Here is a 19,656-nt window from a genome sequence, read left to right on the forward strand (position 1 = left end):
AGACGCTCCGCATCTCGGCCACATCTTGAATGATGAGAAGCACTCACGGGAATACAAAATATACTCAGTGGAGAGAAGAGGCTGTATATACATACATGTATCAGCTGGTATCTTGGTGAGGCCTAGAATCAAAATCAGAGGCACAATGAAAAGTTCACCCAACAGAGCCACCAGAGGTGTTTACAAGACCAGGATGAGCTCAGGAGGCGTCTTGATGTTCACAATCATCGTACTATGAGAGGCTATCCATACAAACAAGCAAGATCTGGAGCGTGAATCTCCATTGTACCATTTTTGTCTCCCTAAGACCACAATTCGTCAATGCCTATCCCGACAAAATACCACATTTACCGCTCAGCCCAATTTCACCCACAGGCCGAGTGTATGATATCCCACGGCATTAGTAAGCTATGAGCATGGCAAGTCAGTAGGTGATACAATTAATTTAATGCTGATTGGGCAGATGGTCCAAGATCATACCTTAGGATCCTTGATTCTACGCTTCCGAAGTTGTCTCTCAATGCGCGGGTTTTCTTGCTGTTCTGACCCCGCCCAAAACCAAGAGTCTTGCCGGATAGGAGGGTTCACTGTGCTTTGATGTCTCGGCTTCTCGATCAACGGTCCGGACCGCATGCGCTCTTTCGCGTTAAACCTCTGTGGTGCGAGTCCGGCAGAAAACGTAGATTGTCGATTCATAGGTTCTGGAGGGGGCGTTGGGGGTGCAGACGGCGTAAAGATTGACGGGGGCGCAGGGTCCTGGACAACTTCTGTGCTAGCTGTTCGAACCGCCTTGGATGTGGTGGATACGACTTCCGAGGGGTTTAAATGTGCAACAGGATGCAAGAGGTCTTCATCTGAGCGGATCAAATCGATATACGTCCATGCGCAGACCAAATTTGTCGCAGATATTTCTGTCAGTTAATCGCCAAAACAGCTGGGCTGTTGTCATTGGATCCATGGTGTACTCTTTTAGTACTGATGTCAATGCCGCAGTAAAATTGTTTGACCTGGGCCGAAGTTTCCTCGACGTTTCCATAAGCGCCGAGGATCTCGCATCGGCGCCGGCACTTGATTTCTCGTGGTACGATTGATGTGGCGTGACAACAGTCAAACAGGAACAGAACGTCGCAAGTTGCCAGGGTGATGATAAGTTCGATGCTATCCCATTCTAGGCGAGAAGGCTCCTTAATCTGACGATTGAACCAGGAACCCTTGCGACTAGATGAATCATAGTCACCATGTTCCCCGTAGTAAAGAATAAATAGACTGTTCCCGAGCTTCTTCCCGGAAGGAACCGTTTTTCTGCCTATAGAGTCAACGTGGGCTGATATCTCTCTGTTGAACTGGCGCAATGGATCTGACCCGAGTTCGTCGTCGCTGCTCTCCAATTTAACTTCCTCTGTCATGTAACCATATTCATCTTCGAGTAAGCGTCTCAATTCACCCGCGGATTCAATAATTTGGGAGTAATTATTGTCTTCCCAGGTGATGAAGCAGGCTAGAACATTATCATATGTTTGAGGTTTCGCGAGCATATGGGGGATTTCCTGGTTCAATTTTTCAACAAAAGCTTCGATATGGGGGACATGGTCTGGCAGCGGCTGAGAAACAGACTCTGCATTGCCAGGCGCAGTAGGGTGAGCAGGTTGATGATTTTCCAGAGTCACTGGCGAGGCTACAGTAGCTGCCGCCATGGTGTTCAAAAATTCATCCACATTTAGCACTCTCTTCGATGCCACTGAAGTTCATTGTTGCACAAATGGTAGAAGTTCGAGAGGAGTTGAGATCTGAGACTGAAACAAAAGACAACACGTGCATGGGAAAATGCTAACACCCGCCGCAAGACCCCGTCTCAGTTGATGTACTGAGTAAGATCAAGCAGCCACGCCTGTTTGGCGTCGATACAAACATGCCAACAACTGCTAGATCCACTTGATCATTCGTGTTCTCCTTCCTTCGCAAACTGCCATCAATATTTACAAGCATTTGGATTGTCATGGATTACGCTATAGGACCTTTGGACGATCCATGGGTACTACGAAGGTCTCGGACGCAAACATTGTCTTGGCGACCTCCTCTTTACACATACTCCAATGTACTGGAAGGAGATCATTGGCATGCCGAGCCGAACAGCCATCCACCCAGGAGGGTGAAAAGAGGCGACATACCAAGTTTCGACAGTACGTCATACGATAGGAGTGCTTTGGGAATTCTTGGCTTCGACGTAGATGGTGAGTGGAATAACGTGAATCAGGCACCAAAACCGAGAGGCATTTCAAATGTCATGCTTTGCTGCGTGCTAGATTCAAATTCAACTCTCGTTAACACGAGCGTAGATGGCCAACACAGCATAGTAGAAGACGTTGACTACACAAAGTACCACGAACGGCCAGGCGACTGGAAAGAACTTTGTCATCTCATGTGCGTCATCTTGGTACCTCTGTAAGGTAGAGGTGGTATTGCTGCTAATAATATGTGTTGTTATAGAACATTACCGGCCGTTGAAAATCTGAACTATTACGTTTCCTATAAGCCCGGCCGCGCCTCATGGAATCATTATTGGTCTCCAACCGGAGCCAAGCGCGACTCGGAAGCACTGCTTGAATATTTCATGACAATGAACCATATTCAAGAACCTTCTCAGCTTCTGCCTCTCGACGCTAGAGCAGCACTGTTCTATAACCTACCAGGGCTAATGGTGCATTCGGCAGACTACCAGGAGCGATACACTGAGTATGCGCAGAGAGCCAGTCCGCGGTCTCCCAAGTTACCCTCAGCTTTCTACTCTTGGGATAGAGAGCAAAACACATTACCAGGATTGTACTTTAGCATCTTCTATCTAAAGAAAGCCGGAAAGAGAGACGGCAGCAGGCTCTGGGGTACAGACAGCAAGCATCTGCAATACTCGAGACAACATCTGGTTTATCCGAATGACGGAGAGTGATATACCAAGAATGCTCCTCGGTCATGACAACATAGATTCACCACCACTAGATCTCGATCTAGAAACATTGGCCGCTATTGTCAACTTCTGCTTTCTATTCCGACTCTGCACACTTGCAACCTGTGGCTAGATGATACAACTTGTGGAACAAGCCGTCTTCAACCTGTGGGACCCGTCTGAAATTGTGACAATCAAAATCAGCCATGTCGAATTTTACCTTGAGCAAAATATCAGAACTCTTGGAATGGTCCGAACATGGGTTCTGAGGAACTACAAGGCAGTAGGGAAGGAAGAGGAGCCCCTTTCCGCGGAGTATGTGCAAGTGATCGACATGTTTGACAGCAAGATACCTGAAATGATAAGCAAACTAGAGCTCCTCCTCGGCTCAGCAATTGCATCACTCAAGGAAGCTGGCGACGCATCTGCTGAAAGACTGCTACGACTGAGCACGAATCAACTCCAACTTGGCTTTGTTTCGCAAAACACCATCTCGAGTGCAACCACTCTAGTTCTCATCTTCATTCCGTTGATATTCGTTTCGGTAAGTTGGGACTTGTTTGAAAACAAAAAATATGCAAGACGCTGCTAATAACTTGGCCATGGGATAGACACTCTTTAGTACTAACACAATCCACTTCTATCCGGACGGGGATGTCTTCTCGCGTGCAGCCCTATCCAGTTGGTTGCAAGTATCTCTCCCCCTTTGCGAGTGTACTTTTCTTGCTGTCTTCGTGTCAACTCGCCTTGCCACCGAGAGTACAGAATTCTTTACGCGAGTCCTCGGAATATTTGGATGGGAATGGTTCAGAAGGACTGAGGGGTCAGCCGGAAGATCCGTATATGGTCCAGAAGGGTCCGGAATCCGTGCAGAACCGCCAGACGTATGACGTAGGTGTAGGTATATCTGAAATAGGAGAGCCCGAGGTAATGTTTGATTGATTTCTGTTTGACTTGGGACATGGTTCTTTTCCTTCAGGAGTATCTAGTTGAGTGAGACAAATATTACTAATTTAGATGTACCTTTGCGTTTGAAACTCTTTCAGCTACAGATACCATGGCTTTTAGCTTGCCAAGAATCGTATCTTGAGACATTGAGAGGTTATATTTCATATCACTCTGCGACTTCCTTTCACGTCGACCCCTCCTTTCCCTCTTGTTTGTCCTCTCGATCTTCCCCCATTCCCTCCCCTGTATTAATATTATTGGCTACCTTGGTACTTCTGTTGAGTATCACGCCCAGAATCCCGCTTTGAAAGCTACACCCTTCCGCAATTCATGCCGAGTGCACAGGGCGTGATCTCCCACCATGGTTCACGGCGACGAACGGCGACCCGACATAATTTACTGGAGATGTTTGCAGCACAAGAAAGACGACCATGCGGCGTACCCTGCCATTGACGCTGCTAATTTGAAACCTGGTGTCTGTGGCTATTTCGACAGAGACTGAGACTGGAAGCTCGTCGTGGACCTGGCCACTCCCGCCGAGTAACTTCGCCTTGATGGCTATACGGCATTATCCAAAGACCAGGACATATCATTCGTGGATCCCAACAGCGGTGCAGAAGAAGTCTGGGGTCAGCGAATATCCCACGATGTAGAAAGAATCGAAGTGACGGGTGAAATGAGTGCGCAGTGAGTCATGACAAGCCAGCTTGGTCTCAGACACTGTTTCATATGATACTGCAAGAACTAACATGCCGAAACACAAAGGCACCAAGGTGCGGGCGGCGCAGTGTCCGTCAGATATAGATCATCCTCAAAAGAAACCGCAGTTCTGCTGACTCAGGGACCCATCTCAAGATGCCATACCGGGGTCAAGGACCAGGTCTTTCTAGACTGGATGAGAGACAACGCTGCCAAGATTGTTCAAGAAAATACAGAAGCCAAAGATTGGGGGCTCTGGATTGTTACCAAGACTTGCAGTGCTACACGTTGTGCCTTCTCTGTCGTCGAGTCTAGGGGTACTGAGTTTTCATGGTATATCAGCGCGGAGGCAGCAGGTGTTGCTCAATTGTCTCCAACAGCAACATGTAAGGGTGCCTCCGCCCCAAATTCACCATCAACTTTAATTCGCCTAGTTTGATGTGATTGCGCTGACTGGTATTTTCAAAGGGTGGAGCAGCCATGATGCTAGTGAATGGACGATGAGCTTACGTAAGGCTTGCTTTTGTTTCCTGATGCGGTACTTCGCATCCTTCCTGACATGATTCAATAGGCTAAAGGTGTCATACTCTTCATGTGTGGTATTAAATGGATACCGAAGCGAATTCAATGGAAAAGCAATGCCCTCAACCCCATCCTAGACAAAGACAAGCAGAAGCATAGAGGAAAGGGGCAGAATCTTCCTATTGTCGAGGTTGTAGAGGGCACGGATGAGTGCGGAGAGCTCACTCAATTCGAGGCCCATTCTTTTCCCAGTCGATGAGGAGGAATCGTTCTCGCAGCACGTAGAAAATTCAAGTGATTGCAAAGGAAATCGGAGTGAAATGGACACCTCTACGCGGGAGACTCCTTTGGGCCATATTTTTTTTTTTGATCTTCAAGCTGGGGCGATCACTACCATTTTTCTCTATTGTCTCTATTCTTTATGGAATTAATCTTCCTGTCCTATTCACCTTGGTTTACTTATTAACACAACCGCATTCACTATCTGCCTATGCGAAACAATATCTCACCTGAGCCGATATGCGAAGGGGGAACTGAAGACGAGATGATCGAGGAAGCATTAAAAGATGTCTAACTTAATCTCTAATCTACAAAAGAAAAGTGCTAAAGAGCGACTATATACCCACGCAGATGATCTGCGGTGTGTACTGACTACGTCAGTAAGACACAATGCTTATAAGGGATGAGTACAAAATCTGGCGACCATGTACGGCAAGTTACAAAAAGCTTTTACAGATTGCATAATGAGAGGAATGAGCCTTTGGTGGAATCATGGATATAATAAATAATCTTTACCCAACTTGGACACGCGCTATGTTTTGCATCTGGCGAATGCCCCTCGGGGAGTAAATTCAGTCTTTTCAAGTACCATGCCCACTTTATTCAGTGCTCGATCCCTCCAAACCTTGTCTCTGACATCGACCCTCCAAGATGTGATAAGGCGAAGAAGCAAGTCGTGCAACTCCAGGTTGGCCAATGTCCGAGGAAGCCAAGATAATTCTTGATGTAATTGCACATAAAGTGGCAATAGTGTTGGAACGAGTCTCCTTGAACCGCCTTGGCTACCTGTGATTGGCAAATACTTGTAAGCCTTCAGAGTTTAAACAAGAAGAAGAAAAGAAATATCTGTTGCTTTACATCCGAGCCCCGCACAATCTCCTCAGGTTCGACATGGCCAAGTACAAAAACCTCCTATAAAGCCTCAAAGAAAGTGCCTTTTAATGGTCTTTGGTAAATATTCAGATTGGCTTCTGTTATAGAACTCATCATCTTTCACCCATTGACGTTTCGAAATGTCTTCCATTATTATGATGCTTTCATCAACACTAGTGACGACAGGCTTGTCTGCTTATACCACAACATCATCAACCTGTTTCATTCTTCAGGGCACATACACAAATGGTACAAGTCTGGGGTTCCTTGCTGTTGAGGATTACCAGTTTGGAGTTTGGGCTTCATTCGTCGGTGAGAGCTCGCGAGGAACAAAGCTTGGCATCGATGGAATCACTGGTAACCTAATCAATTACGATGGGGAAAGTGTGCAGCAAGGGTTTACGGCCTCGACATATTGGGATGGCATAAACAATGTTGCGGGCTCTATCGTCTTCGACATGCTGTACTTTGATAATCCACAAAGTCTACTGGATCCAGAGAGCAACGAACACATTGCGGCCGTGTGTGAAGTCGACTCCAACAACATCCTAGCTTGCGCTCACCGCTGGAGCCCGGACTATCAAATCTTCTCGTATTGCCCCCAAAACGATATTGGCTTGGTCATTGGCGACGGCAGTGATCCGAGGTTCGATTGCGAGCCTATCGTGCTGCGTGCGAATGCGGCCCAGGGCTGCGTTCTTCCAACAAGCACACCCGTCTCATCGCCCACACCAACCCGGACACTAACCACGTTGCCCACGGGCACCGTGTCGCCATCGAGCCAGCCCTTGTGCATGGGAGGAAAGACACAATGTGCGGACGGCTTCTTGGTCAGGTGCGACAAGAATGTATACAACGACAGCACAAAATGGACTCTTGCCGGCGGCGTTCTGGACGAGCCTATTGGAGACTTGCCCGTCACGTCGAGCCTAGAGTGCCACCAGGCTTGCGTCAATAGAGCCACATGTGCAGCGTGGAAGTACTTTGAACATTCCTTCGATTGGCTCTACTGTTGGCACACAAATGAAACTATTGCTGGTAATGTTCATTTTCATGTTTCAGACTTTGCGTCCTACAGATTCGGAGTGAGAGGTGCATGTACTTAACTAGACTGGAAAACTCTACCTGTATACTAGGTCTACTCAGCTATATTATACATGCTTTATATTTTCAAAAGTAGCTTCCCGACCGTTTTTCGGCTCTCAAGATCCTTATGCGCTTGCGCTGCTTCCTTCCAATCGTATACACTAGGCGTCCGGATTTTCACGGTACCATTCTGGAGTTTTTCAAAAACCTTTGAAGCGTAATATGTATACGATTCTCTGGTTGAAACGTAGTGTTGAGCTGTCGGCTGGATCACCTTTAGGTTCTTCTCCCTAATAAGGGATAAATCGAGCGGCGGAATTGGCCCACCTGGTGGGTATAATGTCAGAAGACTATCGTGTCACGAAAGAGCGTAACTTACTTGAACTCCCAAAGTAGACAACCGTCCCTTTCATTTTGGTCACAGCGATGCTATCTCTCCAAGTGTCTTTGCCAACGCTGTCAAATACCTGAAGGTTTATAAAGCATTAGCTGTTGTGTGAGTACCGAGACAGACTTCACTAACCGCGTCAACTCCTTTTCCACCCGTGAGAGTCTTTACCTGCTCGGACCAAGACTCTCCCGAAGAGGCCCTGTAATCGATAACATGGGCAGCGCCGAACTCCTTGACCAGGGCGCATTTATCGGGCCCTCCAGCTGTTGCGATTACGGTGATGCCCTCGGCCTTGAGGAGTTGGCACAAGATCAAACCAGTACCCCCGGCCGCCGCATGTACAAGCACGACATCACCCTTTTTGGCCGGGTACGCTTCTTCGATCAAAGACAGCGCAGTCATGCCGGTCAAATGACTGGCGACGGCATCTTGCTCGGATACTCCATCAGGAAGGTGAATAACCTTGTCCTGGTTGACAGCTGTGTATTCCGCATATCCACCGAGACCAATCCAGACGACCTTTTCACCAGGCTGGAAATTGTACGGATTATCACCTGCAATCTCCGCGATAGTTCCACTTCCTTCCGATCCAAGGATCAAAGGGTAGCCAGCTGGAGAAGGATAACGTCCAGTGCGCATGTAGATGTCTATAAAATTGACCCCAGCGAAGCGGTTCCGAATAAGTACCTGGCCTGCCTTGGGCCTAGGCACGGGACCCGATATGATCTGAAGTTGTTCGGGGTCGCCAGTCTGTTTCACGACGATTGATTGGGCCGTAGGAGGGACGTCTGAAACTTTAGACATGGTGATGAGCTCTTACAAGTCAAGATAAACAGTCTCAGGTAACAGGTTTTGTGTCCGAATGGAAGATTATATTGTACTTTGCCTGCTGCGGGTCATCACTTTATAGAAACGGGCTGGACATGGGGCAGCTGTGGCTCCACCAATCGGAATCATCATAAATGACCCCATTACAGACTTACGACATTTTGGCTGGCATAACGCGAAAGCCACGATTTGTCATCTCGTTCGCGTTCTCAGGTTAGCTATAGCTCAATCGGCAATGCGCGGAGCAAATCAGGTCTCCGGCTCCGTTCCTCCGTCGGAATACGGAATGTACTGAATTTGCAAGATCAAGGCAGTCGTTGGTACATGCGCAAGACTTCAGCAATTTCATGTAATTTCAACGTCCTTAGGTGCGGTAAATGTTTTCTTTGGCAGAGACAAGGAGCCTTGGACTGCTGTGTCTGTTAGGTGGATCGGCACGTCGGCTTGGCAAAGCAAGGCTATAGGTATGTACTTGGCTTCCCCTAATAAGAGGCTCTTGTAGCAGCGACACCAAGTTCTTGCTTACGAGCGCTGACAGACTGGTTTACCTTCAAAATTGATTGAGATTCTCGAGGACAATAGGTACATGTTCTACAGTCGCGGTCCTGGCAACTGAAAGTTCGATAAGTAGATCAGCTCTGATGGCGACTGTCAGACAGAGCTGAAAATCGGCAGGGCATTGTTCGTGCGAAGACGTGGTGGGGAAGACGTGATTGAAGGAGCGTCTGGAAGAAGTTTGAGTTGATCATACTGTCAGGGCAGTGCAAGACTGCGTGGGGTTTCACGTGCGGGCATTCAGATTCGTCTATAGGTAAGGACCGTCGAAATGCTGTATAGGCGAGTTCAACGGCAGGCTTCAGTTGTCTCCCCAATATAATATTGTCGTACTGACGTAGTTAGTACCCACCGCAGATCACTTGCATGGGTATATAGTTCGCTTTTCAGCACCTCTCTTTTGTAGACTAGAGATCCACTTAGACATCTTTTAATGCTTCCTCTATTATCTCGTTTTTAGTTCCCCTTTCACACATTGGCTATAGTGAGAAATATGCCCGAGCAGGGGATCTGAGTTGGGTACTGATACGTCGATATAACACATTTATGCATCTTGCTTTTTCTTCTTCTTTTTAACCAGAAGCTTCGAATCGGGACCTTGTTACTTTTTCTGAATAATTGGATAGTGTGAAAAGCAGGTACGGGGTATGCAGAAGGAGTCACGGTCATGACAATGTATAGCTCAGACAGGTCGCTAAAACTATTATCGTTGTTTGGTGTTAAGGAGAGGATTTATTTGTCCAGATCTGGGCGATCAGTAGCACTCTAGGGAATGAATCAATGCAGCCTTTAGTTTCCGAATTCTGATCCATAAAACAGTCCTAGTAACCGACTGGCTTCTGCGGGCTTGGATGGTCGATCTTGGCCCCAATGAGGGACTGCACCAGGTCTGAACGTCTATTACCCTCTCTGGGATCGTCACCAATAAAGTTGAGCGGGAAGCCAAGGTCAAAGGGCTTGACGCTCTCGAGATACTGCATCTGGTCATCTGTCAAGCGGATGCTCAGTGCCTTGATGTTATCTTCCAGATGCGATTGCTTGCGACACCCGACTAGGGGAAATACATTGCGAGCCTTTCTCATGACGTACGCCAGGGCAATCTGCTGGATGCTGTCGGTTCCGTGCTCGGCGGCCACCTTTTCCAGAGCCTCGCTGACCTTTTGAGCATACTCGCTTTGCTCCTCGTACCGAGCGCTGTCCCCCTCGAGCTGTGCCTTGGTCTTGATCTCTCCACCTCCTAGCACATTCCAGGGGCACAATGCCATGCCGAAATGGCGCGCCATGGGAATGATATCCCTCTCAAAGTCACGGTCGATCACATTCCATCGGCCCTGGTAGACGGAGAACGGTGTCTTGCCGTGTGCTCTGGCATAAGTGTTTGCGGCAGCCACAACCCAGGCAGGTGTATCCGAGATGCCAAGATACAGAACCTTTCCTTGTTCGACCAATATGTGCAGCGAGTCCATCAACTCTTCGACAGAGGTAGTCCAATCCCACCAGTGGACATAGAGGAGATCGATATATGTCGTTTGCAGTTTCTTTAGCGAAGCGGCGACCGATAACATTAGCGACTTCTTGTGGTTGCCGCTATAGTTGACAGTCTTCCCAGTACCGAGGTCGTGAGTACGGAAGCCGTTGGTGAACTTTGTCGCGATGAAAAGCAAATCACGGTTGCCTCGAGCAGCTGCCCATTCTCCAAGAATCGTCTCGGACTCTTCATTCTGGTAGTTATTGGCCGTGTCGATGAAGTTGCCGCCCGACTCCACGAAGTAGTCCAACAGCTTGAACGAGTCCTCCTTGGTCACTCCACCTAGGAGATTGGCCCATTCTGTGCCTAGGGACATTGCTCCCAGAGCCAGGGGAGAGACACGTACACCAGCATTGCTAGAGAGGATCCGGTATTTGCCAAGGTCTGTCTTGGGTTCTTCAACGGGTCTGAAAGCCATAGTAGATGATTGTGTGATGTTTGGGTTATTTGCGCTCAGTCTGAAGATGTTTTACACGAATATGGCAGACCGTACATCTAGTGAGAGGACATGTCTATTTAAATGGGAACAGAGCACTACAAAAGTCGTGAGCATATTGGTAAGCATTTCACTCATCCGTCTGTCGGCGGTCCGATCTCACGACTGCAATGGTTGTCGGGAACAATCTCTCTTATTCTGTCGTACAGAGAGATGCATGGGTCGGCCTTAACGGGAATAAGGACGTAGTACGTACTACCGGAGCAGAATACCTACTGGCAGCACGTTAGTACCCACCCGTAGGCGATTGGCGAACGAGCAGCCAAAACCCGATGATCATCATGACTGGCAGTACAGTATTATTGTCACCTTTGGATACGATCAAAGTTCTTCAGAACTTGCCAACCGATTTTCGGACAAATTTCCACATGCAGCGAATGCGGGGTCCTGGTTCAGCGGGCGGTGCTCTCTTTTTGTACCTTTTCTGCGCACTGATTTCTTGGCTGAGCCTATTTCTAAGCAGATTAGTCCTACTGCTTAGAAACGTCAACTGCATGTCATATCTTAGTCAATCACTTGATAATCACTTGATCGTGCTATGCCACACTCACACTGTGACACTGCAGATTTGTGACCTTGTTGCATACTAAAATTTCGTCAGCGGGAACACGCATACTGTAACTGCCATAGCGTGATGAAAGCTGTAATCCTAAGAACAAGCTTATTCTTAACTATAATATTCCCATCCCCGAGCCAGCAGAAATCTTGATTACCGGCGGCGCAGTTGCCCTAGACCATGTCGATTGGCTATGTACGACAAACACCGTGGTGGCCGAGGATCACAGTATGGTTGGCAGTGATCTTGCGCGTATTGTGACGAAAGTTGGCAACAGAATCAAAAAGCTCGCAGAATCAAGTAGAGGCGCACGCCGCGGGCTGAATGCAGGGTGGTAGGTCATTTGTTATATCGAACGCCAATTTTGAAGAGAACGCCAAGCAGTATATGCTGACATTCAAGTTCAGATACCAAGCCTGCTCTGTAAATGGACGGCAGAACCATTTGTCCGATATGTCATTACGGAACGGCATTTTGCATGGTCCATTGCCGCGACGATGTCTCAAGAAGAGGCGGCAGCTGTCAGCATGTATGTATGGTATTGGTCTTACAGCTGCACAAGGATTGTTTAGCAGCCTGCAACTTCCATGTCCGTTTGACAAGACTGAAGGCTTCAATCGGCTCAGTACACAGCCTGGAAACACCGTTGATATTCTGATCTACAGATGCCAAAGTCGAGCTCGTGGAAAGTTCGACATTACAAAGTTGGCGATCAAGTCGCTTACGATTAGGTGCAAATATAACTTGTCAAAGTTACTGTCTGCGCAGGACATCGAGTTCCATGGAACCAAGTTTGCTGCAAAGCTCTGCCGAATTTGATGGCATAATCGAGCGCCTTGGCCATCGCTTTATGGAGGACGCTCCGATTTATACAGTGCAAGACGTACAATGTCTAAGGTGGAATACTGAGGCGTGTGACGCTTGTCGACGGCACATAGAATGTACTTTCAAGTACTGTTCAAGGCCAACGAAACTCAACCGACTTCCTCAATGGCAAGCACAAGAAAGGTGCCGATGAGTTTACGGGTCTCGCCTCCGGGTCTCGTCCATGTATGGAAGCATGTTGACATCATGGGCAACTTTTGACTGATTCAGCTTGTCCTCCTTCATGACAGCTCCAGCCATCCCGGCCGTGTGGCCATGCGAGATGGTATCGGCGAGATTCCAAGGTTTGATGCACAGATCGTTAGCATCAATCTCCCGGGTAATCACTCTTCCTGGCGAAGGTCCCAATTCTTATCACCGAAACTCAAACAACTCAGGATCATGCGAGAAACTCCCAGGCCATAGAAACCAATTCAGTCTGATAGCCATCATCCCGTATGGTGAGTGGACAAAGATAAGAAAATCACCATTGTCAAGAATCGTGTAATCATGATAAAGCGCTCTATATTTGCAGCTGAACTGTGTTGAAGACGTTGCAAAAGGTTGGTCGATGACGGTAGGATGCAATTATTTCTTCACGTAGGTCGGAATTAACAGTACGTAAACTCCGGAACCTAGATAATTATATCTTCCGCTCCTTCTTTTCTTCCCAAGTTTTAAGAAGTTTAGCATTGACCAAATACGCGTATTTTAATGTAAAGCTGAAATGAAGAGATTGATACCTCATAATCTGCACGGCCGACTTGACTCGAGTCCCAATATACACATGGCGACTCTTCTCGTAGTTAACGCCGGTGATCTAGATCTTTTGGAAGTGCCGGCGCGGACTTAAACTTAAAACCTCCCGCCCTGGCACGGGTTTGCAAGCCTCCAATGTTTAAACTTCGTGTTTTGGCGGGTCGCTGTGATCCACCAAGGCACTGCCTTGAGGGTACGCCCTGTGTGGCAGCATGTCGTGATGTAAGTAACTAGCACATTGGATCGTATATTAAATGCGAACCCTGCTGGGTCAAACAAAGACGGCAGACCACCATCACACTTCGCAACTCATTTCTCTACAACTTCATTCTCGATCACCCGTGGTTCTTGCCTTCCTTCACAATGGCGGACCGCTACGTTGCTGCACACAAGTCACCCAAAGGACCTGGCGATTCCCGCCCCACTGCCTTGCAAATCATTCAAGACGAGGGCTTGGAAGGCCAATGGTCAGACAAGACTGCCTTCATCACGGGCTGTTCGTCCGGCATTGGCGTCGAGTCGGCCCGCGCTCTATACAAAACAGGGGCAACTCTTTTCCTCACTGCGCGCAATGTTGCTAAGGCCAAGTCTGCTCTGGGAGACGTAGCTCAAAGCCCGCGAGTAACGATCTTGGAACTTGATCTTGAATCACTGGACAGTGTTCGATCATGTGCCAAGGACTTCCTGTCGCGCAGCAGCAAGCTGAACATTCTCATTTGCAACGCTGGCGTGATGATGCCGCCCGAGGGCCGTACAAAGGATGGATTCGAGACCCAGTTCGGCACCAACCACTTGAGTCACTTCTTGCTGATCAACCTCCTTTTGCCGACATTGATCTCCTCCACAACTGCTCAATTCCGCTCCCGCGTCGTCGTGTTGGCGTCCATTGCCCACCGCTTTGGCGAGGTCAACTTTGACAACTACAACTTTGAGGGCAACTACGACGCCATGGCGGCCTATGCTGCCAGCAAGACCGCCAATGTGTGGTGCGCCAACGAGATCGAACGCCGCTTCAAGGACCAGGGCGTCCACGCCTGGAGCGTGCAGCCCGGCTCGGTCCTGACGGATCTGACGCGGCACTTTTCCGACGAAGCCAAGGCCGGATTTTCCAGTGACACGTACTTGGCGTCTATTACAAAGAATCCCGACCAGGGCGCTGCTACCAGCATTTGGGCGGCCACGTCCAGTGCTCTAGAGGGACAGGGAGGCAAATATCTGGAGGACTGTCAAATCATTGGCAAATGGGATCCCAAAGTCGGCCAATGGTCGCCTGGGTACGGCGATCACACATACGACGAAGCCAAGGCCCAGAAATTGTGGGATTTGTCTTTGAAGTTGGTCAATCTTTAGAATCAGGGCGTGATCATTCTCCAAGCGCTTCACTACAAACTCATATAGTTTACTATAACGTTAAATATGTGATTTCAAGCAAACATTTGTCAATTGGTGAACCATTGTGACTAGGTTAGTCGAAATCAGCTCCTACTTATCCCTTGAGTAGACTTGTAGGCAACCTGAACTTTGAATGCAGATTAGGCAACACAAGTCATGAAAAGGACATGATGGGACACAATCTGAATTCTAAATCGTTGCTAATTAGTGTTCCTTTCGAATTCTGTCAAAGGGGGCGATGAACATGTTTGTGAAATACTTGCGGAGGTAGCTCGCCACTAAATATCGCTAAAAATTCTACCTGGTGTCTAACCGGACTTTGGAGATAATAATCTGGGGCGTACGATGGACGGGCTTTACGCAGGCAATAGTGGTAAGCTTGGTTCCAATCAGATCCCGCTAGAACACTCGAACGGAAAAGCTTCTACACAGTATATATACGTAGGTTCAGTTACTCCTTGTGCCGCAACTTAGTATAGCGAGGACGACATTTCTATCCAGCAACTCCTCAAGACGTGAAAATTGCAAATTTTCTTGCACCCTAAAATACAGCACGACTGCTGATCATTTTCATTACAATTTTCAATTACAATGACTTGCAAGCGGGTCATGATCTTTGGCGGTAATGGGCAAACCGCACGATTATTAACGGCAGGAATGCTTGCCAAGGGCTGGAACGTCACGAGCGTAATCCGCAACCAGAAACAAGCAGCGGATATTCTAAAGCTCGGCAAGGCCACTCCAGGTCAGATCGACACCGTATTCGCGGACCTGAAGGCAATAAAAAGCGTTTCTGATGCAAGAAGCTTGATTAGCCAGGCGCAGCCAGAAATTGTGGTCTTTGCGGCAGGTGAGTCCAGTTGTTCATGCTCAAGTATGGCTGCGCATTGCTGACGTGCCCAAGGCTCCCTTTCTCAACCATGTTTGGTTGATAGAGACGCGGCGATTCGAATTATAGAAGCTTCAACGGAGACCGAGTCTGTGAAAAAGTATCTACAGATATCTTTCCCGGCATCTCGGCGGCACAGAGCACCGTGGTGGACAGATGAGGATCACCTGGCTTCCCGCGAGGAGACGTCGAGCTACCCCGATATTCAGCGGGCAAAGCTCGAGGCCGACGAGTTCCTGGTTCGCATGATCAAGGAGCGGTCTTTGCATGGCATCAGTCTCCGGCCAAGCTGGCTGACCAACTCTCCAGCGACGGGCAAGGTCGCGCTGGGGGAGACACCCTCGGTGTCGCAAATTACGCGAGGGGACGTGGCTGCTGTAGCTTTAGAAATATTGATGAGGGACGACGTCAAAGGATGGCTCGACGTAGTCAAGGGAAAAGTTCCAATTGATGAGGCAGTGGAATTGGCCGCCAAGTCGCAAATCGGCGTACTGGGCTGCGAGGACCTATCTGGTGATGTATGAGTACCGAAAGATCCAAGCTAGTTACATGGCGGTAATTCCCGATTGCCAAATTGTCTGATTGTGAACCTATTAAACCAGGCTAGAAAAGTGCACAAATGTAGCTTGAGTTTGGAGAGAAATTAAGATTCATTGATTGACTCAGATATCCCGTAAGACTAATGCTACCGTATCGAATCTTTTCTTAATCCTCAAAATCGACACTTCTAGATATAGACTCAACCGCGCTAAAATTCTCTCTGAGCGAGTCCAACTTGTCGTTGGCAGACTTGACCGCTGGGTTACCTAGCAACAGTCTCAGGTAAGGCTTTTTCAACTCAGCGGCTTTGCCCTGTCCCATGCAAAAGTCAAAAATCGCCTGTGCGGCCTTTTTGGGATCACCCGGTTGCTTCCCATTGGGTTCTTCCAGATGTTCCAAGACCTTGGCGACAGCTGTTCCGCGAAAAGCATCACTCAACGGACGGGCCTGAGAAGCATTCTTTCCCAAGAAGTTTGTACGAAAGGGACCCGGTTCGACCAAGATGAGCCGAACGCCGTGCTCGGCGTACTCCGCGGCGAGGGACTCCGTCATGCCCTCGAGGGCATGCTTGGACCCGGCATAAAGGCTAACGCCGGGTAAAGCCCGAAGTCCTCCTGTTGAACTAATGTTGACAATGATGCCCGATTTGCGCTCCCGCATCCTTGGCAAGACGGCCTGCATTGTCTTGAATACACCAAAAACATTGGTTTCATATTGGGTACGAATATCTGCCTCGCTAGGATATTGTTTCATCAATATATAAGTCAATAGCTAGTGAGCGATAAATCTTCTTACCCAAGGTCTTCGAACGCGCCGTGAATGCTAAAACCGGCATTGTTCACAAGGACATCAATGTGTCCATATATGTCCCAAGCTTCCGACAATACTTTGGAGACATTATCCCCCGAAACATCCAGATTAATCCATGTCCCGCCGTTCTTTTTGATTTCTTCAACTAATTCAGGAGTCTTGGCGGGATTTCGAGAAGATGCAATCACTTTGTGTCCCTTCGCTGATGCGGTGCGAGTTAATTCGAGACCAAAGCCAGAGGAAGCACCGGTGATCAGCCAGACTTTGCTCTCCATTGTGCTGCGTTTGTCAGCGGCAGTTGGACTGGACAAGATGAGAACAAACAAGGTTATCGTTAATGTGCAACAAACATGATGTGCAAAAGTTGTATTTTCTACCGAGCCGACTCATCTTTATACCAAAATGTTGAGGTACAAGGTCCCGAAAATAAAGCATGGAACTGGTGCAGTTCGTTTTAAACCACCGAGATACCATTCAGATTGGCAAAAGCGAGTCGTAGTAAAGAGCCGCTCACAGCATTCGGCGGTACTTTGCTATTCATGTTAGGTTTTCGCCGAATAGAAATGGGTCCCGGGTCGAATGAGCTTATATCCGAAAGCCGAACTCTTTGAGCTAAGAACTTAAAGATGCTTGGAAACTGTATCCATCAAGGCATGTATGAAACATGACCGATCTGTTTGAAAGGGCGGGTTTAAACCAATTTCATCCCGTTCTCACCGGGAGAATCTATATCCAAGCGGGTTGAGCATGTCATTGAACGCATCAAACAAATCTTGTCCTCTTTTTCACTAGGTGAGAGACTGATTATGAACGGATTCATCAGCTGCAGCGGAAATATTGCTTTATCGGATTGCCGGTGCCATTTCATCTTATTCGAATGGAATTAGATGAGATCAAAATCTCCAAGACTATTGAAAAGTGAAGTATCGTAACAAGCTGAATCGACAAAGCCTTGGGACAAATCCAGCAGTACCTGATTCTGTGCATCCTGATCATTCTGTAGCGATCCAAGATCCCTGTTGCCACTCCTCAAGTCATTTATATTATGGCCCGGAGTGATCTTTTCGGATAGCCTGCTGCTCCAGTCATCGATTGACTCGGATAATATCTCGGCCGCGCACGTCCGTACCCGATGAAAAGTCATGCTTGCCGAATCCCACGTACGCCCCGCCACGCGCAAACAGCCCAATATCAGGGTGACGCGGTTGCAGTGGTGATCAAAGCAGTCGTCTGCGTGGCTCAGCGAGGTGGCGAGCTGAATCATTCCGCAGAGCCCCAACGCAGGTGTGATCAACGGGCTGTGTTTGTTCATGTTTGGACATATCGACACGAAATCCGACACGCGTCTAGATGCCTCGGTCGCCTTGATGCTGTGAACGACCCGAGAGAAGGTCGAAGAGAGTTCACTGGGTGTGCAGGGCCAGAATATGTCACCCCGCGGCGGAAGAAGCGGTTGCAACTCGCTACGTGGAAGATGCAGCAACATGGCAGCATACGCAATGGCAATGTGTGCCTGGAACATCATTTCGTCAACGGTGCCGTACGAGTCGATGATCTCTCTTTTCGATGAGGGCAAATGATTAACCCAGCTGACGAGCGCGTTTTCGACCGCTTGCAGTTGATCACGGTGCGGCTCCCGTACTTGATTCAGTACAAGAACGCGGCAAAGTATCATGACGGCATCGATGCGATAGCTGAAGGACGGAAAGATGGTTTCTTCGGCGGAAAAAACTCGGCGCCTGAAAGCCAAGAAGCTGGCAGGGGCAGGAATGCCACTAGCTCTCACGTATAGGGCTTCCTCACAGGGCAATGCCACCTCGGGCGTTGCAATTTGGCAGTGAAATGTCAGTGGCTTGGACGAAATGTTCATGAAAACGTCGACCACGTAGAGCTCCCACCATGTTCTTCGCATGCTCTCGGCCTCGACCGACCGCTCCGAGCCCATGGATGAGGCAAAGCTGCTTCGATGCATGCCTAGCTCGGACGCTATCTGTGCCGATTTCGAAAATGCATCGCGAGCTTTTGAGTAGTCATTACATGCATCAAGATAGATGGCATATAAAAGACAGGCCTGGACCATGGAAGGGGACCGATCTTGACTCATTGTCAATTGAGATTCGACATTGTCCTTCAACTGCTGGCTCGGCTCGGAGGGCAAGTATCGCGACCCGATCAGGTGGACTACCAATTGTAGGAATCGAGGGTATTGTTGCCCATGATAGAAGGCGCTGGGCACTAGAATGGGGTGGGCAAGGTGCAAGTTTTCATAAAAGAGTTTTACCAGGCGATCATCTTGTCGCGTAACATGAGTATCGTTGCAGTTGTTTAAATCATTGTTGTTAGGTAAAGATATGGTGGGTGGATTCGCCCTAATTGAGGTGCTAGAATTATCTGCAGTGGTGCTTGTAGCGCTTCCCACCGCGATGAGCGCTTGGTTTTCGGGCGGACTAAAGCGTGGAGGAGCTTGGTGCATTGCAGGCGAAGTCAGGCTCTAGTAAGTCAATGTCAACCGCCGTGTCCTCTCTTTGAGATTGGGCACAACACACTTGGTCTTGGTTACGAGTATTGTTATTACTTTGCCTCAATTCTGGCTGGCTAGAGCGGAGTGCGTGTGCCGTCGTCCTCCTTCTCCCCCCGCGCCGAGAAGGCAGGTAAAAACAAGGGAGATCGCATTGCGAGCAACGTGAACAGATTGGCTTG

At 48.5% G+C, this 19,656-nt stretch overlaps 9 protein-coding genes across 9 annotated transcripts; 4 read left to right on the forward strand and 5 right to left on the reverse strand.

Annotated features, from left to right (window-relative positions):
• Positions 1-474: 474 nt before the first annotated feature.
• Positions 475-1,694, reverse strand: PFICI_04855 (uncharacterized protein; the record flags this gene model as incomplete). The annotated part of the gene is made up of 2 exons (XM_007833436.1): positions 475-911; positions 977-1,694. 2 exons carry the CDS (start codon positions 1,692-1,694, stop codon positions 475-477), a joined length of 1,155 nt encoding a protein of 384 aa, XP_007831627.1.
• Positions 1,695-1,996: 302 nt separating this feature from the next.
• On the forward strand, positions 1,997-3,569 carry PFICI_04856 (uncharacterized protein; the record flags this gene model as incomplete). The annotated part of the gene is made up of 5 exons (XM_007833437.1): positions 1,997-2,231; positions 2,337-2,442; positions 2,488-2,920; positions 3,075-3,485; positions 3,564-3,569. 5 exons carry the CDS (start codon positions 1,997-1,999, stop codon positions 3,567-3,569), a joined length of 1,191 nt encoding a protein of 396 aa, XP_007831628.1.
• A 2,833-nt stretch (positions 3,570-6,402) lies between these two features.
• Positions 6,403-7,368, forward strand: PFICI_04857 (uncharacterized protein; the record flags this gene model as incomplete). Its single annotated transcript, XM_007833438.1, has 1 exon — positions 6,403-7,368. The coding sequence occupies one exon, from the start codon at positions 6,403-6,405 to the stop codon at positions 7,366-7,368; it is 966 nt and encodes a 321-aa protein (XP_007831629.1).
• Positions 7,369-7,424: 56 nt separating this feature from the next.
• Positions 7,425-8,543, reverse strand: PFICI_04858 (uncharacterized protein; the record flags this gene model as incomplete). Its single annotated transcript, XM_007833439.1, has 3 exons — positions 7,425-7,675; positions 7,728-7,815; positions 7,872-8,543. 3 exons carry the CDS (start codon positions 8,541-8,543, stop codon positions 7,425-7,427), a joined length of 1,011 nt encoding a protein of 336 aa, XP_007831630.1.
• Positions 8,544-9,943: 1,400 nt separating this feature from the next.
• Positions 9,944-11,068, reverse strand: PFICI_04859 (aryl-alcohol dehydrogenase AAD14; the record flags this gene model as incomplete). The annotated part of the gene is made up of 1 exon (XM_007833440.1): positions 9,944-11,068. One exon carries the CDS (start codon positions 11,066-11,068, stop codon positions 9,944-9,946), a length of 1,125 nt encoding a protein of 374 aa, XP_007831631.1.
• Positions 11,069-13,688: 2,620 nt separating this feature from the next.
• Positions 13,689-14,675, forward strand: PFICI_04860 (uncharacterized protein; the record flags this gene model as incomplete). The annotated part of the gene is made up of 1 exon (XM_007833441.1): positions 13,689-14,675. The coding sequence occupies one exon, from the start codon at positions 13,689-13,691 to the stop codon at positions 14,673-14,675; it is 987 nt and encodes a 328-aa protein (XP_007831632.1).
• A 633-nt stretch (positions 14,676-15,308) lies between these two features.
• Positions 15,309-16,130, forward strand: PFICI_04861 (uncharacterized protein; the record flags this gene model as incomplete). The annotated part of the gene is made up of 2 exons (XM_007833442.1): positions 15,309-15,567; positions 15,622-16,130. The coding sequence occupies 2 exons, from the start codon at positions 15,309-15,311 to the stop codon at positions 16,128-16,130; spliced, it is 768 nt and encodes a 255-aa protein (XP_007831633.1).
• A 181-nt stretch (positions 16,131-16,311) lies between these two features.
• On the reverse strand, positions 16,312-17,231 carry PFICI_04862 (uncharacterized protein; the record flags this gene model as incomplete). Its single annotated transcript, XM_007833443.1, has 2 exons — positions 16,312-16,882; positions 16,942-17,231. The coding sequence occupies 2 exons, from the start codon at positions 17,229-17,231 to the stop codon at positions 16,312-16,314; spliced, it is 861 nt and encodes a 286-aa protein (XP_007831634.1).
• Positions 17,232-17,839: 608 nt separating this feature from the next.
• Positions 17,840-19,429, reverse strand: PFICI_04863 (uncharacterized protein; the record flags this gene model as incomplete). Its single annotated transcript, XM_007833444.1, has 1 exon — positions 17,840-19,429. One exon carries the CDS (start codon positions 19,427-19,429, stop codon positions 17,840-17,842), a length of 1,590 nt encoding a protein of 529 aa, XP_007831635.1.
• Between the last annotated feature and the right edge of the window lie 227 nt (positions 19,430-19,656).

Source organism: Pestalotiopsis fici (assembly GCF_000516985.1).
Source record: "Pestalotiopsis fici W106-1 unplaced genomic scaffold PFICI_Scf_3, whole genome shotgun sequence".
NCBI classification, from domain to species: domain Eukaryota; kingdom Fungi; phylum Ascomycota; class Sordariomycetes; order Amphisphaeriales; family Sporocadaceae; genus Pestalotiopsis; species Pestalotiopsis fici.